Here is a 21709-nt window from a genome sequence, read left to right as displayed (position 1 = left end):
AAGCAAAGTAGAGGGCCCAGCACAGTAGCATAGCAGTTAAAGTCCTAACCTTGAACACGCCAGGATCCTATATGGTCACTGGTTCTAATCCTAGCTGCCCTACTTCCCATCCAGCTCCCTGCTTGTGGCCTGGGAAAGCAGTAGAGGATGGCCCAAAGCCTTGGGATCCTGCACCCATGTGGGAGACCCAGAAGAAGCTCCTGGCCTCGGACTGACTAAGCTTTGACCATTGCAGCCTCTTGGATAGTGAACTATTGGACGGAAGATCTTCCTCTCTGTCTCTCCTCTGTATATCTTGTTTTGCAACAAAAATACATTTTTAAAAGAAAAAAAAATTTTAAGCAAAGTAGAAATAGTTTTTGATGAAGATCTGATGTCTGTAGCAGTAGCACAAGTGCCCAAATGTGACAAGCTCTTCACTCAGAGCACCCAGCATTCTGGAGTGTTGGCAGCACGTGTTGTAAAGGCAGAAGCTACACAGGCTGGCCAGTTGGATAGCAGGCACCAGTCAGGAGAAACCGAGAGCATCAAATCCTACTACCGGAAGACAGGTGAACTTGAAACATGAGAAGTCAAGCAGGATTCAGTGGAGGAAGTTCAGCTTAGGACTGAGAAAGGCCTGCTGCCGCACGCATGGTCACACGCAGAAACAGTCAGTAGTTAGATGTAGCAAGGGTTGCAGACTTTTCCTGTACCAGGACAAACAGTAATGTTTCACATGTAGTACAAGTATCTCCTTAGCCTCCCCTGTTATTTCTCTACTTCCATTCCCCTTTTTCCCGCCTCCCTCCTTTATTCCTTTCCCCCCCTACAAACCTGTAAAAATGTAAAACTGTTGCTAACTGCTGACCTACAAAACTGGCCAGGGTTAGCCCATGAATGCAGGCTTATGATAAAGAGTAGAAATGACCAATAGAGTCAGACTTCCTCCATAGCAAAATAAAATAAATCTGGGAAATGCATGGGACTTACGTGAGAGAATTGTTCAAATTGAAGATCATAGAAAATCCAAAAACTATCATAAATAAACATTTCTGCATAAGTGCTGCAAGGATCAACCGTCCCCTGGGTTCAGTACAGTCCTAATTAAAATTCACATCAGAATTGTTTAAGTAAAAAAGCTTAAACTTATCTTTAAATGTATTTGCAAGAGAAAAACATCTAATAGTGGACATCAGAGCAAAACATTGAAGAGGGCCTGTTCAACAAAAATCAAAATCCACCAAATGTAAAACATGCATACAAAGATGGCTTGGAGGAACTGCACAGGACCCAGATTTATGGAACTCAGTCAGTCTTACCTTGCTCAAGTCATGCTGCTTTGTCTTCAGTGCGTGTGTGGTTTTGCTACAAGTGATTCTGCCTGCTGTTCTCTTCTTGTGTAGGTATAAGCGTGCTAGCAGAGTGTCTGGACTGTCCTGAGTTGAAAGCCACTGCAGATGACTTTATCCATCAGCACTTTACTGAAGTTTACAAAACTGATGAATTTCTCCAACTTGACGTCAAGCGTGTAACCCATCTTCTGAACCAGGACACTCTGACTGTGAGGGCAGAGGATCAGGTGACCAGCTATCTCCTCACGTTTTTCTCAGTAAAACACACCTTTGGTTTCTTATACCTCTTCTTGAGATACATGTCCAGGAAAAGAATCAAGTCAGGAGAGGGTGTGTTCTTTTCATTAGACCTCGTCAATAAGATCTGCTTTCTAAGAAAAGTCAGTCTTGGCTGCTTGTAAAGGCTGGATTGTCGAGACACAGGCCTGGTGGAGAGAACAGTATCATGTATCACAGTGGGCAAGAATCCCACTCCCTCTCCTTCCAAAGATGTCCACATCCCAACCCCTGGAACCTGAAAATAGGGCACCATAAGTGACTGGTGGGGCTTGATAGGTGTGGTTTAAGCTAAGGATCTTGAGATGAGACAGCTTTCTACATGGGTACCACGTGGTGATGAAGTTCCTTGAATGTGGAGGAGTGGTGCTGTGTAAGAAGAACCTGAAGACATACAGTGTAGTGCTCAGCCTCAGAAAGGGCAAGGAAACAGCTTCTTCTAGGCCGCCCCGCCAATGCCTTGGTTTAGCCCAGTGTGACCCATTATGTACTCAACCCCAAAAGCTGTCAGATAAGCCACTAGAGGTTGGAAGCGTTAGCAGAGAAAGTCTTTGGGGCTGATGACAGTGGGGACTGTTGACAGGGGGGCTTGTCCTGTGCTTTTAGTTTCACATCCATCTCTGTTAAGTCACTAGCTTTTCTTGTTTTCGTTTTATATGTGTGTGTGTGTGTGTGTGTGTGTGTTTAAAGATTTACTTTATTTTTTTCAATTGGAAAGTTAGATATACAGAGAGTAAGATCTTCCGTCCACTGATTCATTCCCCAAGTGGCTGCACTGGCTAGAACTGAGCTAATCAGAAGCCAGCAGTCAGGAACTTCTTCTGGGTCTCCCACACGGGTGCAGGATCCCAAGGCTTTGGGCCGTCCTCCACTGCTTTCCCAGGCCACAAGCAGGGAGCTGGATGGGAAGTGGTGCAGCCAGGACATGAACTGGCTGGCACCCATATGGGATGCTGGCACTTGCAGGTGGAGGATTGGCCATTTGAGCCATGCACTGTTCCCAAGCCACTGTTTTTGTGTAATTTGTTAGAGCAGGAATAGGACAAGTAAATAGGCAATATATGGTCATATGCTTTCAGTAATTTTTGTTGTAAAGATGAAAGGTTTGCACTAAATCATACTCTTTTACCATTTAAAATGACCCACACGCTGGAGAATCTTACTGGGCAAAAAACCCAGAACAAAAACAGTCAAAACCCAGCTCAATAATGAAAATTAGCTGACTTGGCATATAGTATGCCTGGATCATCAAGGTTAACCTCTTCAGTGCTGAGTGATGCTGATGGCAGGTACACTTGACATAATGAAAATGATGTCTCTGGGGTTGTCTTTTTTTAAATATATACTTTATTTTCAGTTTGAAAAGATGTACAGAGAGGAGGAGAAACAGAGAGGAAGATTTTCCATCCGATGGATCTTGTGCCCGATGAACACTCCCCAAGTAGCTACAATAACTGGAGCTGAGCTGATCAAAAGCCAGGAGCTTCTTCTGGGTCTCCCACACGAGTGCAGGTTTCCAAACTTTGGGACATCCTCGACTGCTTTCCCAGGCCATAGGCAGGGAGCTGGATGGAAGTGGGGAGGCCAGGACATGAACTGGCGCCCTTATGGGATCCTGGGAATATACAAGGTAAAGACTTTAACCACTAGGCCACCATGCTGGGCCCTGTGGTTGTCCTTTTAAAGAACCATAATTCTAGCCTAATGAGTAAAGTGTCAGACCAACTCAACTACTGTAAAATTTCTGGCCAGAACTCAGAACTTGTTAGGTCATCAAAAATGAAGAGAAGGCAAGCCAGGCATGATGATTAGGTGGCTAAAACCTTGTCTTGAACACACCTGGTTCCATATGGAAACTAATTCGTGTCTTGGCTGCTCTACTTCCCATCCAGCTCCCTGCTTGTGGCCTTGGAAAGCAGTCAAGGATGACCCAAAGCCTTGGTACCTTGCACCCACGTGGGAGACCCAGAAACAGCTCCTGCCTTTAGGCTCCTGGCTCCTGGCTTCAGATCGGCTTAGCTTTGACCGTTGCATCCACTTAAGCTATAAACCACTTAAGCCAGCGGAAAGAAGATCTTTCTATCTCCTTTTCTCCATAACTTTGCCTTTCCAGTAAAACTGAATTAATCTTTAAAAAAAAAAAAAAAAGGAAAGGTTAAGAAACTGTCACCGTCTAACAAAACCTGATGTGATTCAATGTCTACATGTAAGGTGGTATATACTTTATGAGGTCATGAGTCAGAAAAATAACTAAAGGTTGTAAACTAAAAAAATATTAACTTCACTGCCTGGTGCCATGGCTTAGGGTCTGAAGTCCTTGCCTTGCATGTGCCAGGATCCCATATGGGCCCCAGTTCGTGTTCCAGCTGCTCCACTTCCCATCCAGCTCCCTGCTTGTGGCCTGGAAAAGCGGAAGAGGAAGGCCCAAAGACTTGGGATCCTGCATCCACGTGGGAGACCTGGAGGGAGTCCCTGGCGCCTCGCTCGGATAGGCTCAGCTCCAGCCATTGTGGCCACTTGGGGTGTAGACCATTAGATAGATCTCTCTCTCCTTCTCTCTGTAAATCTGACTTTCCAATAAAAAGAACAAATTGAAGAAAAATACAGATAAAAAAGAAGTACTAACTTTAGTTAATGTGTTTTATTGGTTTAACATTTGTGGGAAACAGTTTGTGCTAATGTAACTTCCTCACAGCTGATTGCAAAGTATGTTAGAATTTGGGGTGCCACCTTTGCTACTTTCCTGTGTATTTAAAACTACAATTTGAACTTTATATTTTTGAGAAAAGAACAACTTCCACAAAAACTCATAGGGAAATCATAATTGGACCTCGTTAGCACCACCACAGAATTAGCCGTATGTGTATGTGACAGAGAAATAGTACTTATTCTCACTATTATTTGTAAATTAATTATGCTAAAGAATTTCAGCTTGTTCAATGCAGTTAAGTTAAAACTGGTATTCTGGGGAGAAAAACTGAGGTAATGTGACTATGCTATCGTTTAAGTTTAGAATTTTTACGTTAAAGTTATCTAGAAAGCAGGTAAGTCTGTTAGTTCACAATCATCCATATAATATTGAAATAAAATCAGATGAATCTTCCCCACTCGATATGGAAGACCCTTTGGGAAACTAGCCTGTTTCCGGATCTAAGCAAGCATCTGCTGAAACTAATTGACCAAGAGATTTTTTTTTTCCCCTACTACTATGTATGTCATGTCTCCTTCTAGAAAAACAGGTATATTTTGTTTTAAATAATCTTGAATTCAGTATCCTCCCTGCTATTACATTATGCAGTTAGTAGTAGTACCAGTTAGTTCCTAAAAATTTACCACCTAGAGCTCTCACTAGCGCAGTGTATAAATTGCTGTGAAGTATAAGGATATAAAAGCAGAGTATAAGGGATAAAAGCAAACATCTGAATATAATACTGAACCTGCGTGGCTGTCTCCTGCAGCTCTTCCTCCTCTGAGTGCAGAGAGAGGTCACTGGAAATGTTGCTTCCATCTGAAACCCCCTTGTGCTGTTTCTCCCCCTTAGGTGTATGATGCTGCAGTCAGGTGGCTGAAATACGACGAACCCAACCGCCAGCCTTTCATGGTGGATATCCTTGCTAAAGTCAGGTTCCCTCTTATATCCAAGAACTTCTTAAGTAAAACAGTACAAGCTGAACCACTGATTCAAGACAATCCTGAATGCCTTAAGATGGTGATAAGTAAGTTGCCTTCATACCTGTTTATGACCTGATTACATAACCAGTTTTTCATCATTACAGTGGATGAGACTGAGTAGCTGGAGCAAAATATTGGAGACTTGGCTCTTGCAGATAATTAATCCCCTGGAGTTCTCAGCTGTGCCCATGGAGGAGCCTTAGCCTCAGAGCTTATTTTATGTTGTCCTAAGAGAAAGCAACAATTCCATAAGCTTTTCCCCTTTTGTATGCAGAAGCTTTCATACATTTTATTCCCATTGTGTCCTTTCCATGTATACTTGGCCACATGTCAGCTGTTTTTGTTTGTGTGTTTTTAATTTCATGCTTTATGTTTCAGTATCATCACTTTAGAGCAGTCATGATACTGTCTTGGAGTTTTGGAAGTTGTCTTAAGTTGTCTGTATTTTCTGTATTTGGATTTTCATCTTTTTTTTCCTTCAGAGTGTCATTTCCTCTTTTAATCATGTGAGAGAGAGTTATGTCCAGACTCAAATTATGTTCCATGTGTGACTGGACTGGATTTTGGGCTGATCTATAGGTAATCAGAGTAGCTGTTTTTTTTCATTGAGGGCTCCCTAATGCCAGTATCTGCAGATGTTTCGTAGTGAAGAATAAGCTAGGTACAGGTGTTTGGAAGTGGGGTAAGGGATATTTTGCAGCTCAATGCCAGTTATTCTGTCCCATGCCCTTCTCTGTGGTTGTCTAACTCTGGGTCGGTTTCTGGGTCAGTCCTCCAGTATCCTGCAGTGCTGAATGGGCCATGGGTATCTAACTGTGCAGCCGGTGGAGGCCGCCTAGGATTTCACCTGTTGTTGACTCAGAATTTAGAGTTCTCTTATTTTCCTCCCCAACTTCACCTCCTGGGACACTTGCCGTCTCCAGCCATGAGCCTCTCCAAGGTCTGTAGGGTAATCTTACTTTTGATTGTTTACATAATAAACACATTAAACAGAACTTCCATCTGCTACCTGTTTTTGGTAATTGGACTTTGGGGTTATACTTCTTTATGATTTTCAAAGCTACACTTAGTGTTCATTTCTTCTTTGTTTGGGGTGATTTTCAAGAGAAAAGAAAAAAGTTCTTTCAATGCTTTGTCCAACTTCGTGTTATTTTTATATCACAAATAGGAACCAGTCTTTCCATTTATGTCTAGCTGGAAACATCTTCCTTAGGTCAAGATTATTTTAATTACCTAAAGTTCCTCGTGTACATTTTGGATCTTTTTCTTTTCTTCTTGACCATTGAATTTCCTCCTGAAATGTATTTTGTGTGAAACTAAATTTCCATTATGTTTATGTACACACAATTAGTCTTCCATTTCATTCTTATATCTTTTAGCCATTGTAATACTCCATATGATTGCTGTCTCTGACAATGTGTAACTACATCTTACAAATTCTTTGTTTTTTTTTTTTTTTTACTTCTGCTTGCTTTACTTGATCTTCAATTTAGATGCATGTTGATACATTGAAATATGCTTTGCATTTTTATAGAAAGCTGGGTGAAGTTAAATTTGTTTTTAAATATTGAATTACACACTGTAAATTATACCTTAAAGTGTTAGAATTCAGTATTTTGAGTCTAGAAAAACTTCCACCAAGCAGTAACACTTTTGCAAAATATTACTGTATGTTTCTTATTATTCTGATATAAAAACATTTAAATCAGATATGTCCTCTTAAAATTTTAAATGTACAAACATTATTGCTGACTACAGAAATAATATTGTGCAGTACATTTGTACAGTTTGTTAATCTTGCTTAACTGAACCATCTTACCAACCAACTAGCAATTCTTTTTTTCTTTTACATTTTATTATTATTGCTATCTTTATGATACAGTTCCATATTCCCTTATCCCCTCCCCAATTCCCTCCCGCCCTCACCTAGATCCTCTATATCATTACTGACATATAGTTCTTCATACTCAGTCATATGTCCATCATTGCGGGCATGGACAATGGCAGAGAGTCCAGAATCCTATTGTCAAGATATAGTAAGCAGTTTCACTGTAAGTCCATCTTTGTCTGGAACCAGAAATGCATATCACACTGCATCCTCACATCTGGATGTTAGTTTCCATTTCACAGCTACTGTACATCCCCTTCAATGAAAAGTCATGATACAAAATCAACAATAGAAAGAAAAATAGAAATTTACAATGCTATGAGGTTAAATGACATGTTTCTAGATAAGACAGTCTCCATTACACAACTACTGTTATTCCCTTAAATGAAAAGTCATAATACAAAATCAACAATAGAAAGAAAAATAGAAATTTACAATGCCCTGAAGTTAAATGACAGGTTACTAGATATGACAGTCTCCATTACACAGCTACTATACATCCCCTTCAATGAAGAGCCACAAAACAAAATTATCAGGTAGAAAAAAGAAATTAACATAACCAAGAAATTAAATAACATGCCATTAAATGACTAACATGTAGCTGAAGAAATGAAAATCAAGAACCTTCTTGAAGAAAATGATGCCACTGCATGATCTACAAGTCATTGAATGATTTAATCAGAACAAAGTGTTTTGAAGAGATGAAACTAACAGAAAACAACAAAACCCATGCAATATAGTTTCCGCTGATCTTTGTTGAAGTGTGTCTCCTCCAGACAATAAACAGATGGGTTTTGTTTTTTAATCCAGTCTACTAATCTATGATGTTTGATTGAGCTTAAGCCATTTACATTCAGAGTTTAATACTTGTGGGTGGTACTTTGATTCTGTCATTTTAGGGATGGGTTGTTCATTGGTTTAGTCTTGTGTTGTCATTTTACTGGGATGTTCTTCCCATTTGCCTTTGGTTTTGGTAGGTGCTATTCCTCTTCTCTGTCAAGAGAACATCTTGAAGTATCCTTTGTAGGGCAGGTTTGAAAGCGGCAAATTCTTTTAACTTTTCTTTACTGTGGAAGAATTTTATTTCATTTTCAAAGACAAAAGAAAGCTCTGCTGGGTATGTTATCCTAGGCTGACACTTTTTTTCTTTTAGAATCTGGAATATGCCACTCCTTTCTCTTCTTGCCTATATAGTTTCCTGTGAGAGATCTCCTGTGAGCTTAATTGGCATTCCTTTATATGTCAATTGATTTTTTTTCACGTGCATGTTTCAGGATCTTTTCCTTATGTTCAATTGAAGAGAGCTTGATGATCATGTGTTGTGGTGAAGATTGTTTTTGATCAAGCCTGTTGGGAGTTCTGTGCCCCTCCTGGATCTTGTTTCCCAATTCTTTCTCCAGATTAGGGAAATTTTCCTTGATTATTTCATTAAATACATTTGCAAGCTCAGCTTCTCTTTCTGCACCTTCTGGGATTCCCATAATTCTTATATTTGGCCTCTTAAGAGTGTCTTTCAATTCTTGAATACTTTTGTTGGCCTGATCCAGCTCTGCTTGCAGCTTTTTGTTTACTTCCCCTGGTGACAGGAGATATCTTCTAATCCTGAAATTCTTTCTTCTGCTTGCTTCATTCTATTCTGGAGACGCTCCACTGTGCTTTTAATTTGCTCTACTGTGTTCTTAATTTCTGATATACCAGCCCTGATTTGCTGACATTAGTAAATTTTAGTTGCTTTTATTGCTGCTTGACCATAGCAGTACCAGAAGTCTCTGGTGGCCGAATGTTTGCTGTTTGTTTGTCCTGTTGTCTTATTCTTGGTGACTTAATCCCTTTTGCATACTGTAATTTTGAATTATGTGCTTTTGTTTGCTTGGTGTTAATCCAGAGGAATATTGGGAGCTTTGGCTGTGTTTCTATGGATCTTCTCTGTTCTAGTTAAGAGAATAATGTTTTCTTTTGCCGTGTTCTCTAGAGCACAACAATGTTCTTGCCTTGTGGTTTTCTAGAGTTACCAGAAGTCTGAAATCAGTTCTGAGACCTGCATGAGGGCAGAACCCTCAGTGTTCGAAGACTTTACCTTTACCTGAAGTTGAAACAGAGATGTCACTGTTTTTCCATTTACTAAGCAGTTGCTGCTGCTGCTACTATTGTTGTTCTTAGCCTGTCCTTTAACTAAGAATCTAGCCACCAGTCTAAGCTGTCCGGTTTCTGGCAGAGATCTTGGCTCCCATGCTTTCTTGAACAGGCCCAAGACCTCATCTTCTCTGCCTCTCCCAGCAGTTGTCACAAGGTCTAAAAGGCCTTGAGAACAGCCCTAGGGTCTCTTGGTGGACACTTCCTGTTCATTGTTGCACCTCTGATCTCTTCGAGTCTTAGCTATGCATTGAAAGTGGTATTCGTTTTATTCTTTCCAGCATTTATAGGAATTTTGTAGCAGCAAGATGATAGCAACAGCAGTAATCCAATATTTTCTGTAAGTTTAGATTGCTATTTGTGTGCACTATATTATAATGACTTCGGTATCCTGAGCTAAGTGTGTTCCAGCTAGCCCTTACAGGCTCATAAACACCCATTTATCTTAACCAAAAAGCACTGGACGGTTATCCCTAAGTGAGGTAGCATTACAGACTTCAGTTTATATATGATGAGCAGGCAGGTCCCAGAGAACATGGAACCTGCTTTGAATCCTTCAGTTGTTTCTGACAGCATTTCAATGATTTATTTAATAGGGGCCTAGTTTCAGGTAAAGTTAAGGAAATAAAAAAGTGAATATCTGAGCTCACACCTAGAACATCCATCTCAAGAGCAATGAGTGTTCTCATTGTTAGACCACTTACTTGCTCCTTGACTTGGAAGTCACATGGCTGCTGCTGCCTAGTAACAGTGTGTGGCTCTAGGTAAGCTGACCCAGTGTTGTCCCCATTCTGGAACAATAATTATGACACAGGGATACTTCAAAAAGGTAGCTTAAGAAAACAACTGAATTCAGAGAAAATTTGTTTTGGCGAAAAAATAAATTGAAGTAATACACAATTTCTATAGAGTGTTTTGAAGTCTTCTCAGATTGCTTTACAATGAAATGCTCTATGGTTACCTAAAATTATTTTACATGCATATGTAATGATATAGAAATTATTTTTCATAAGTTTCAAAAGCATAGAAGAGAATATCTTGTATCTTTTGTTAAATGAAAATGAAATTATAGAGCAGAAAAGACTTCTTAGATGCGTTTGAACCCAGTTGAGGTTGTGAAGGGAAAAAGAAATCAAGAGCCTGTGGGAGAAGCAGGCAGATAGCAAAGTAATTATACTAGAAAGGGTGTCAGTCAGTAGACACATCATTATACACACTTGATTTAAAGGATGAAAGAGGAAAACAGGACAACTCTCTTGAAACAAAGGCCTGTGTCCTGAAAACCACTGTGTGGTGAGTGCTAAGGTGTACAGCACCGGGGCAGGCATTTATCCTGTTGATAAAGATGCCAGTTAGAACACCAGCATCCCTTATCGAAGTACCCCTGTTAACTCTGTTCCTGATGCCAGCTTCCTGCTAGGGCAGCTCCTGGGGGTGCAGTGGTAATGGCTCATGGAATCAGGTCCCTACCGCCTACCCATGTCAGATGCTTCAATTTTGCTCATGGCTCCCAAGGCTGGCCCTGACCAGTCCCAGTCAGTAGTGGACATTTGAATAGATACTTGCTCTCTTTCTCTCTCAAAAAGAAAAAAATTAAAATTTTAAAGAACTAGAAAGAAGTAGACATGTAGCACAGCAGGTTGAGCCACCCCCAGATTACAGTGCCTAGAATCAGATCATGCCTCTGCTTCCCATCCAGCTTCCTGGATAGTGCATTTGGGAGCCTGTCCAAGTCCTCGGGCCCCTGCCTCCCGTATGGGAGATCCCGTTGGAGTCCCTGGCTGTTAGTTTCAGCCTGGCCCAATCCTAGCTATTGCAGGCATTTAGGGAATGAACCTCTCTGTCACTCTGCCTTTCAAATAAACGGCACTGTTTAAACTAAGAAGTTTTTGAGAAATCTAAAAAGAAGGACTGGAGCATATATGGTCAATAGAGTATCTTTAAAACCAGAGATGGAAGGGAAAAACTCAGGACCCATACAGAAAGTGTTGTGTTAGATTCAGGACTATTATTATTTCCATCCATATTAACGTCAGGTTTTTGTACACCTCCATTCCCACCCTGTGTGTTATTTGCCTTAGAGTTTCAGTAGGGAGAGAACTCCATTTCTTCACATGGGGTGCCAAGCTCTGGAGGCAATTAGCCAGTCTCAGAGACTGGTGTTTAGTTTTCATGTGGATTCTGAATTTCAGAAATGGGAAGCAGGATTATTGCAGATTCTCAACCAAGTGTAGGATTTAGGCTCTTGAACTTTTGTCATTTCAAGTTTAATTTATAAGGCTTATTTCATCTCCCCCCCCCCCCTTTTTTTTTTCCCTTCTTCACATAAAGAACAGTGAATGGCTGTAACTCCCTGACTAAGCCCAAGCAGCTGAGACTTGCAAGAGTTGAGGCCCTGGCAATACTAAATTGGGGAAAGAAGGTCACCAGTACCCCTGCTTCAGATCTTCAGCTGTCTTCTGTCATCTGCCTTACATTTGCCTTTTCAGAGCAGAAGAAAAACGGAAAAGATGATTGAAAAAATAGAATAAAACTAAACTAAAAGAATTGACATCTCAAGAACAAGTCACAAAAGTGAAAATCAAATACACACCATCAAAGCCACCACAAGGGGCCAGACCAAATTCTTACTCAGAATCTACCAGTGAAAACATCCAACTCTGCCATGACTAGCTAGCTGCCAATGGAATAAACCTGGGGAATGATGAGCTCCTCAGGAAAAGTGGCAAATTGTCCCCAGTCTACTCCTTGGAGAGAAAGAAAAAACCCATCAGCAAAGGGAGCCATACACTGCTGTTGCTTCCTGCAAAGGCAACTCTGGTGGCTCCGGTCAGGCTGTCCCTTCAGTTCCCTCCCAGCTCTCCTGCCTCTTCTCCTGCTAGGAGCCTACACAGCCTGCCTTCTGCCTGTGGGGTCCCCTTCTGGAGCAGGGACTGTCCAACCTTACAGCTTCTGATTCAGGAGGTCTGGGGCTCCTGTCCAACAATATCCATCCCTTCCCCCCACACACATATCCAAGGCAGTTTGATGCTGCTGAGAGTGGGATCTAAATCCAACCTTGAGCTAAACTGTAAAGGATTGCAAAAGATGATGTAAAAACCACAGGCATCCCTGAAAACCTGAAGTACTTCCTGTCAACCCTTTGCAGAGGTTGGCCAACCCCTGACCTAGAGAGTGTGCCACAGCCTGGAACCCAATACTGATAGGGAAGGGATGCTTAACATTGCCAGTGATTCCTGCAAGCTAGTCTCTAAACATGGTTTCTCTCTGTATCCCTTTTATTAAGGTCCAATGTAGGCCCATGTTCAAAAGTGCTTTCTTTAGCTGTGCTAATGGTCTTTTGGAGGTCAGTCATACTGTGCATCATGCACAGGTCAAAAAAGTAGAATGCATAGTGAAAAGTGTGTCTGTGGCCCAGTGTCCTTATGCCACAGGCACTGTCATTGTTCTATATGTGCTTTTGCAGGTGTGCTTCAGACTTCATGCAGTCATGTGCTCCCATACACATGTATGAATTGTATATGGAAAATGTACGCATGCACAGAAATACACATTTTAACACAACGATATTACACTCTGTGTGTGTGTGTTATAGCTCGCCTTTTTTCATGCCACAGTATTCTTGGAGACCATTACACGTGTATGGATATATTATTCTTTTCATTCTTCTTAACAGCCACATGTCCTGCTCCATTTTGTACATACACCGCAGTTTTCAAGCCACTTCCCTAACAGTAAATGTAGGTTGGTAACCTCTAGAAAAAGGGAATTCCTGCATGCAAGAATGTGTACATTTGAGATTTTTGTGGCTCGCTCTGTGTTGCCCTCCAGGTAAGCTCATCCACATCTCCTCTACACACAGCCTTGGTACACCATGTGTTTCAGTCAGTTTGATTTTGACCATTCTGAGAAGAGAGAGAGAGAAAAAAAAAGATGGTTTTAATTGATGTTTCTAACCAGAGCATTTTAGCATCTCTTTATGTTTCAAGTGGTTTGCAGTTCTGCAAACTTGGACACCTCGACTAATTTTCTAATAAGTTGCTGTTTTTAATCTTGTTTGATTGAGCACATTTTTACAGTCTCATTTATAAATGTTTCCCAAGTTTGTCATTGACTTTTTTTTCTTTGCCATACAACAATTAGATTGAAACTGATTTTTATACAGTTAGGCCTGAGTATTATTTTAAGGTTATTTATTTGAAAGACTTACAGAGAGAGAAGGAGAAAGAGATGTTTCAGCCATTGGTTCACTTCCCATATGCCTGCAATGACTGGAGTTAGGTTAAGCCGAAGCCAGGAGCCTGGAACTATTCAAGTTTCCCACGTGGTACAAGGCCCCAACCGCTTGGGCCATGTTCCACTGTTTTCCCAGGTTCATCAGCAGGGAGCTGAGCAGAAAAAGATGAGCCTGGATGTGAACCCTCCCCACTAGGGGGTGCTGGCATTGTAAGCAGCATTCTGTGCCATAACAGACGCCCTTTCCTGAACATTTTTTATGATAGTATTTTAAGCCATTTATGAGTTTTTTTGTATATTAAATTTTTACTGATTTAGAACTGATGTGTTGGTTCAATCCTCCATCTTCGAGATCTGGGATCCCACATGGGCGCCAGTTTGTGTTTTAAAGATCCACTTCCCATCCAGCTCCCTGCTTGTAGCCTAAGAAAGCAGCAGAGGATGGCCCAGGTCCTTGGGACCCTACACCTGCCTGGGAGACCCAGAGAAAGCTCCTGGCTCCTGGATTTGGCTTGACTCCGCTCATTGCAACCATTTGTGGGGTGAACCAGGAACTCTCTGGTCTCGCCTCTCTGTAAATCTGCTTTTCTAATAAAAAGAAAGTGGTCTTGTTTGTTTTTTTACTGATTTAAAATTTAGAGTAAAATGAGATGGGATACAGAGCTTTTCCCTCCAGACCTGGCATGGTAGCCTAAAGACTAAAGTCCTCACCTTGCATGCCCAGCTTCCTATATGGGTGTCAGTTTATATCCCAGCTGCTCCACTCCCATCCAACTCCGTGCTTGTGGACTGGAAAGACAGTCGAGGGCGGCCCAAAACCCCCAAAGCCTTAGAACCCTGTACCCACTTGGAACACCTAGAACAAGTTCCTGGCTCCTGGCTTCAGATCAGCTCGGCTCAGGCCATTGCCGCCACTTGGGGAGTGAGCCAGTGGACGGAAGATCTTTCTTTCTCTCTCCTCTCTAATTCTGACTTTCTGATAAAAAAATAATTTTTTTTTTTTTTAAAAAAGCTTTTCCCTCCATCTTGTCTTAAATCATTAGAAGATCTTTGCATTGATTTGAAATAACATATTTAAACAGTTTTCAATTAAGTAAGCTGTGACAAAATTAAGGAATTCCTGAAAGAAGAGGGTCATGCTGAATCACAGCTCTCAACCCTTACAGTACCAGCGCAGGGCAACCTGTAGCAGCGAGTCTCTGATTCTGATGTAATGGATCTGTGGCAGGGCCCCAGATAGGAGGAAGCAGTTCCAGAGTTTCCCTGGGAATTCCTAATGTTAAGATTGAGATCTGGGGCTCGGGGTTCCTCTTGTTTCAGCTGCTGCTGTGAGAGCTGGGTGATGGTCTGGTTCTTAGCCAGGGGAAGGGGCCGTCTTGGTGATTACTGAGGATAATGAATTGGTTGTGATTCGGCCTTCCACATCTCTCCTGCATTGCCCCCTCATCTTCCTTGTGTGTTGTAGAAGGAGCAGCATCACTATTGCTGTGTCTGGGTATTTCCTTTTCAGAGCCTGCCTTAAAGTGCCTGCCGTTCTTGAAGAGTTACCCTGTATCTTTTCCAGGTGGAATGAGGTACCACCTCCTGTCTCCGGAGGATCGAGAGGAACTGGTGGACGGAACAAGGCCAAGGAGAAAGAAACACGACTACCGCATAGCCCTGTTTGGAGGTTCCCAACCACAGTCTTGTAGATATTTTAATCCAAAGGTAACTCCTCTTTCTCCTCCTTCGTATTTGAAAGCACTGAGACACACACCTACCCTAAGTAGCAACAACTCATATCTTTACAGTTGCTGGCTTATTATGTTCTTTCACATACCTGTGGTTATCATCTTCATTTACAGAAAAGGAAATTGAGGTTCAGATTTCAGATGTTTCCATCATTTCCCTGGAGCGTAACCATAGTTACACAGTAGCCATATCAAACACAATAGAAAGCTAGTTCTTACCTCTCTGTTACCAACTTCTTGCATTCATTACAAACCCTTTATCATGAGCCATTTTCAGCGAAAAAAAAAAATCTGCTTCCAGTGCTGATGTGTTTTCTTTAGTTAGTAATCATATTTTAATGTAAAATAATATTTAGGCATTGTAGAAAATTTAGAAAACCTAGGACATTTTCCACAAAGGAAAAATAGTTACTTCTGATCCAACCATCTAGCAACAGTGGCCAGCACTGGTGTGCTTTCCTACAGTATGTGTGTTGCCAGTTGGACCTGCAGAAGCTGCATAAAGTCCCACTCACATTCCCACTCCCTGTTTCTTAGACCTGTGTGGTTTGACAGTGGAAGAAATAGTCTGTTGTTGTTACTGTCCTACATGTATTGCTGGGACAGAGCAAATACCACAGTGCTGAAAGATGACCCCCTCCCGGACTCAGCTGTCCATAACTGATGCCCAATCCAAACACATAAAATGAGCCCTTTCCTCATTTTGTAAATGAGCACATGTCTGGTTGCTGCCCATGAGACCAGAGGAGCCTGTTGACGTCAGAGTCCTTCTCTGATACGCTCTCTCTCTGAAGTGGGTCCTTGGATGCATTCCAGCTAATGCGGTGTCAACGAGACAGTGGTGTCAAAGATGGCAGAAGTCAGAAAGTGCTAAGTATCAATTCCTGTGAGGGCAGAGCAGTGTCAACAGTAGACAGCTACAATTGTAATTATTTGAGGTAGCTGTTTCCCTCAAAGCATGATTACAAACCAAGGGCTTAGGGTGGGTCAGTATTGCTTTCAAAGTGGTCAGTGCTCAGTAGTCAGCAGCCACTTGGCCAAAAGGAGGAAAGATTCACTAGTTTCTGTAGCTGCCAGAGCAGGTGGCCTCTGGCAGGACCACTGTGGTCACTCATAAGCCCTTTGAGCCAGAATCACGCTTGCTAGCAAGGGAAGATACAGACCCAGGCCTGTACGTAGACACTATTGAAGTGATGAGCATTCTGAGAATTCCTGCAGGAGGTGGATGCTGTAACTCAGTGGATGAAGCTGCCATTTTGGATGCCTACATTCCAAATCACAGTACCAACTGGAGTACCAGCTACTCTGCTTCTGATGATGCGTCCTGGGAGCAGCAAACTGTGGCTCAAGTCCCTGGAACTGTACCACCCACATGAGAGACATGGATGGACTCCTCGGCTCCTGGCTCAGCTCAACCCAGCCTTAGCTGCCTTGGGCAAATGGGGAGTGACCCAGCAGATGGAGGTTCTCTTGCTCTCTCACTCTGCCTTTCATATAGAAGAAAAGAAATAAGCAAACTTTTTTTTTAAAGAGAGTTCATATGAGACACAAATTTGTCCTTTCTGGAGCTTCACCTAATTGTCTTTTCTCAAAGCCTGTCAGCAGTCTTCCAGTCTTGCTCATTTCAGATCAGCATCCATCAGGGAAGTCCTTAGTGACACCCAGGAAGTGATCAAATCTGATCTAAGACTTTCCCTCCTGAGGATACGAAAGGCAGGAGAATGAACTGCTTGAAATTCTGCCAAATCAGAACCTGTTGCTTCATACTATTTTTGAGTACAGTTCCCGAAGGGGTTGTAATGCTTTAGCAGGTCATCGTGGTGTGTATGATCAAAAATAAAGCAAGCTCAGGTCTCTCAGGTCCACCAGCTGATGAGCAGCAGCCCCATGAAAGCACATCCCTGGCTGATGGAGAAGGACTGCTGGCTAAGAGGGATCAGCTTCTCTGGGCATTCTGTGCCTTCAAAACTTCCACAAGTGCAGTCTTAAAAGTTGAAGGCAGGCTCTGTTTGTAATCAGGTTAGCCTAAGCTGTTCCAGAGAGGTTAGTGACATCATTACCTGGTTCCTCTTGGTGTCAGACATTGGCTGTACATAGAATTTAGCAGCCAGCCACAAGCCATCTACCCAACAAAAGGAGATCAGCCTTGCTCTGGAATCCCAGGGGGTGTGCCCTGTGATCATCGTAGGGAACCCCAGGATCATAAGATAGCCTGAACATCCAAGCAGTACTCTTAGAGCCTGTCCTTCTCCTAGCCTAGATTTTACTTGCAATTAATGGCATTTTGGTTTACCCAGTAAAGGTACAGGATATATGCCCTGCCTAATATGTAGGCAATGACTCCCAGGGGTTAAGTAACATGTTGTAGATTAGGACTTGGCTAACTGCCTTTATGAAGGCCGGATTAAGTGTTTTCAGCTTTACTGGCCATGTGTTTTTGCTATGACGATTGAGCTTGAAACAGCCATCCAAAACCAAATGCCTGAGCCTCTGTTCCATAAAACTTTATATACAAAACAGGTGACCTTTAGACTATAGGCTCTGAATCTCTGTGAGCTTTGCAGTGATCAGCACTGTATTCTGGTCTCACAAATCTGCCATTGTAACTAGCACATGCCTAACATATAGCTCCTTCCCATTTCCTGGTCTCCAGAACTGGTCAGCCCTGTAGGCATCCACCAGGGATTTAGATGATTGGGAAGGACACATAGTCCAGGACACCTGCACCTTACAAAATGGAAAAGAGTCGAGAAGTCATTATATTCAGACCAGCTGACAAGAATTCCATCTGATGGTCTGAATAGACAGTAATAGAGTAGGCATTAGCCCAAGGGTTAGCCATCCACCAAGTTAGTGATTGTATTGATCTGGTCCAGTGAGAAGACCTTACCTGGCTCTGCTGGATAGAGACCATCGGAATCACCTGTCTCGGCAATTGTCAAAGAAGCATTTCCTCCTCTTGTTTTAATGGAGGAGACCCAGTTGCCCACATGCAAAACACTTCCCCAAGATGAAGGATCAGTTCTCTTCATTAACTGCCATCGTATCTGGATAGTCCTTACTACACTGCTCTCGGCTCTGACATCCGCTTCTAAGCCATTCTTCCATCTCTGTAATACATGATGATTTTTTTCTTTTTAGACTAACAATACATGGCTTCATTTCTCAGTAGAAAGCTTGGTCACAGATACTACAAGAAAGCATCTATGGGCATATTGCCCTCAGGATGCTTGAATGGTTGGTATACATGTTTCACATCAAGTGAGGGTAAACATCTTGAAATTTAGTGGCTATTTGTGTTTTCTAATCTTTCAGGATCCTTTCATATCAAAAATTGGAAAATTAGAAACTTCTAAGCAGCAATAAATCATGGCATTTTAAATTGTAATTCTACAAACAGCAACTTTCAGATTTTTTTGATATTGTTGTTACATTTATTTGTTTGACTTGAAAATCAGAGGTATAGGACAGGGGTAGAGACAGGGGTGACAGAGCGAGAGAGATCTTCTGTCTACTAGTTCACTTCTCAAATGGCCAAATGATCAGAGCTGGGCCGATCTGAAGCCAGGAGCCAGGAATATCTCAGTCTCCCACATGGGTGCAGGGGCCCAAGGACTTGAGCCATTTTTTGTTGCTTTCCCAGTGCACAAGCAGGGAACTGGATGAGGAAGTGGAGTAAACCAGCACCATTATGGGATGCTGACACTACAAGTAGAGGATTAACATGTATGCCATCACACCAGCCCCTGCTTTTCAGATTTTAATAATAGTTATATCCTGTTTCCCATAGCCTAACTGTGTTGATTTTGACAGTTAAGCAATTTCTACTAAGTTTTTGTAGAAAAGATTTTATTTACTTGTTGATAGATAAAGGAAATTGCTATTTTGGAGTACAGTTGGGCAAAAAGAATTCTGATTTCATTTAAGAAGCAGAGTATTTTTAGAACGTGGGATGGCTCCTAGCACTTTATTTTTAGCCTATAATTGTAACACTTCCATTGATTTTTTTTTTTATTGGACAGTTTAAAAGAACTGAATATTCTACACAAGCCTGGAAGTGAGACTGTAACTTCAGAATTACTATATGACGCTTTGCTTTGCTCATATGAATGCCCCATTTTTAACTGCTGTAAACCACATGTTTTCAGATATCCCAAATAATTGAGGAATTAATTTCTGGCAAAAACATCCTCATTCTATCAATGTCTCTTACTCCCTGAAGTTAATGCTGCTACAATCCAATTATAGTATGTGCATAGTGAGTGTTTATACCAGTTCCTGCCCTCCTATTTACTATAAAAATTTACTATTCTTTGTACATTATACTTAATTGTAAGTTGGGCAGTTCTTATATCTGTTAAAATCACTGGGAAGCTGATTTTATCCTGAATATCTTAGATCTCCCATCATGAGTGTTTTATAACTCAAGTTCATTTAATGAGTACCCTATTGAAGTTGTTTTATTTTATACTTCTTGAATTTAATATGTTTGGGAATGTTAAAATGGGTTTCATTATCATCAAATAGTAGGTTCTACACTAGGCAAAACTGTTGAGCATTTTCAGTGAAAGGATCCCCTTCAAAGAGCATTTAATCATTACTATGAAACTGAATTAAGTCAATATACCTATAAGCTATTTATTATCCTTAGATATTCTTTGGATATCATTTTTGGCAGTAGGCAAATATTTTTATTAATTGGTAACTAAAAAACTCTAGTAAAGAAAAATCTTAACCCTTATGAATATTAATAGCAAATGAAGGGCTGAGGGCTATATTAAGTTGAAATGTATTTATATATATATGTGTCTGTGTGTGTATATATATATATATATATAAAGCCTGCAGAGCCTCCCTTGCCCCATTCTGAACCTATTTTTAAACCTTCAAGTGCCTAATGATTACTGAGAGTTCTGTATATTCATTGATGTGCTTCTCACAGCATTGGTATTCTCATATTGTAGCATGGTAATGTCTTATGTTGATGCCTAATAAAAGTTGACTCAGTTGACCAGTGCTATTTCGAGTTCTCTGGCTGTCAAAATGAAAGGGCTGAGAGTTTACAGCTTTGTCAGGCTCCTGACCCATTCTTTCCTGGAGAAACCAGAGACTGCAGAAAAGAGGAGGCCCTGCCAAAGGCAAGCAAGGACTCCAGCTGCCAAGATGGAGGCCCGAGTCTACAAATGACCAGGGCGGAAGGCGATGTCCTGCTGTCTGTCATAGGCCATCGGGATGAGGAGGGCTAGCTGGAGAGCATGTTCACACGTGGCACTCTGAAGTACTGCCTGGCCCGTGAGACTGCTCAACTTTGGAGTTGATAAATGAGCCAGTGTAACTTTATAAAGCATTTCTCAGGATGTTTAGCTGGTTTTACGGGACCAGGTCTAAATATATAAGGGTCCTAGAAGTTATCTTTAATTTGGAACACATTTGCCTTTTGGAAATATTTGTCTGTTGAAAGAATCACAAAACTTTAATCTCAAAGTAGCATAGCCATCTTCCCTTTCTTTAAAAGATTATTTACTTGAAAGGAAGAGAGAAAAGGTGTCAAGGTCTTCCATCTGCTGATTCCTTCCCCAAATGGCCACAATAGCCAAGGCTGGTCCAGAACAAAGTCAGGACATAAGAACTTCATCTGGATCTCCCAAGTGGATGGCAGGGACCCAAGTTCTTGAGCTTTCCTCTGCTGCTTTCCCACACACGTTAACAGGGCACTGAGTCAGAAGCTGAGGCCCTGAGAGTCCAAAATAGAATGCTGGCATTGGAAGTGGCCTAGCCCATTGTGCGACAGCACCAGCCCCTACCACCTCCCTCGTCAGTAGGTGCTTGTTAAGCAGATTATTCCTTAAAAATTGGAAAATTTTTAGAAAAGATTTATTTTTATTGCAAAGTCAGAGAGAAAGAGGGATAGAGAGGAAGAGGGATAGAGAGGAAGAGGGACAGAGAGGAAAATCTTCCATCCATTGATTCACTCCCCAAGTGACTGCAACGGCCAGTGCTGCACCAATCCAAAGCCAGGAGCCAGGAGCTTCTTCCAGGTCTCCCACACAGGTGCAGGATCCCAAGGCTTTCTGCTGTCCTCTACTGCTTTCCCAGACCACAAGCAGGGACCTGAATGGGAAGCAGGGCCACAGGGATTAGAACTGGTGACCATATGGGATCCCAGCGCATTCAAGGCGAGGAATTTAGCCACTAGGTCACCGCACCAGGCCTGGAAAGTTTTTTAATTGGTGTATTTGGTTAATTTTTAGATTTTGCCAGTTGATAAACTTTTAAATTTTTAGAGTAAAAGTTGGTAGTAATTCATTGTGTGTGTGTGTGTGTGTATTTGAAAGCAGAGCAGCAGAGGAAAGAGAGCTCTTCTGTGTGCTGTTTTCTATGCCTGCAGAAGCAAGATCAGGCTGAGGCCAGAATCCAGGAACTCCCTCTGGATTTGCCAC

At 41.7% G+C, this 21709-nt stretch overlaps 1 protein-coding gene across 2 annotated transcripts in view; it reads left to right on the top strand.

Moving 5' to 3' along the window:
• KLHL7 (kelch like family member 7) overlaps positions 1-21709 on the top strand; it is a 62877-nt gene that overhangs the window by 25965 nt on the left and 15203 nt on the right. For both annotated transcript variants that reach the window (XM_040964532.1, XM_040964533.1), the window contains exons 5-7: positions 1386-1561; positions 5152-5326; positions 15104-15246. In XM_040964532.1, the coding sequence (XP_040820466.1) occupies positions 1386-1561; positions 5152-5326; positions 15104-15246 (494 nt within the window). The remainder of the gene's footprint in view (positions 1-1385; positions 1562-5151; positions 5327-15103; positions 15247-21709) is intronic.

The sequence above is a fragment of the Ochotona curzoniae genome, unplaced genomic scaffold (assembly GCF_017591425.1).
Source record: "Ochotona curzoniae isolate NIBS_2020 unplaced genomic scaffold, NIBS_Ocur_1.0 scaffold_3835, whole genome shotgun sequence".
In the NCBI taxonomy this organism is placed as follows: domain Eukaryota; kingdom Metazoa; phylum Chordata; class Mammalia; order Lagomorpha; family Ochotonidae; genus Ochotona; species Ochotona curzoniae.
Note: the sequence above shows the minus strand (reverse complement) of the source record. Positions and strands in the feature narration are given on the sequence as shown.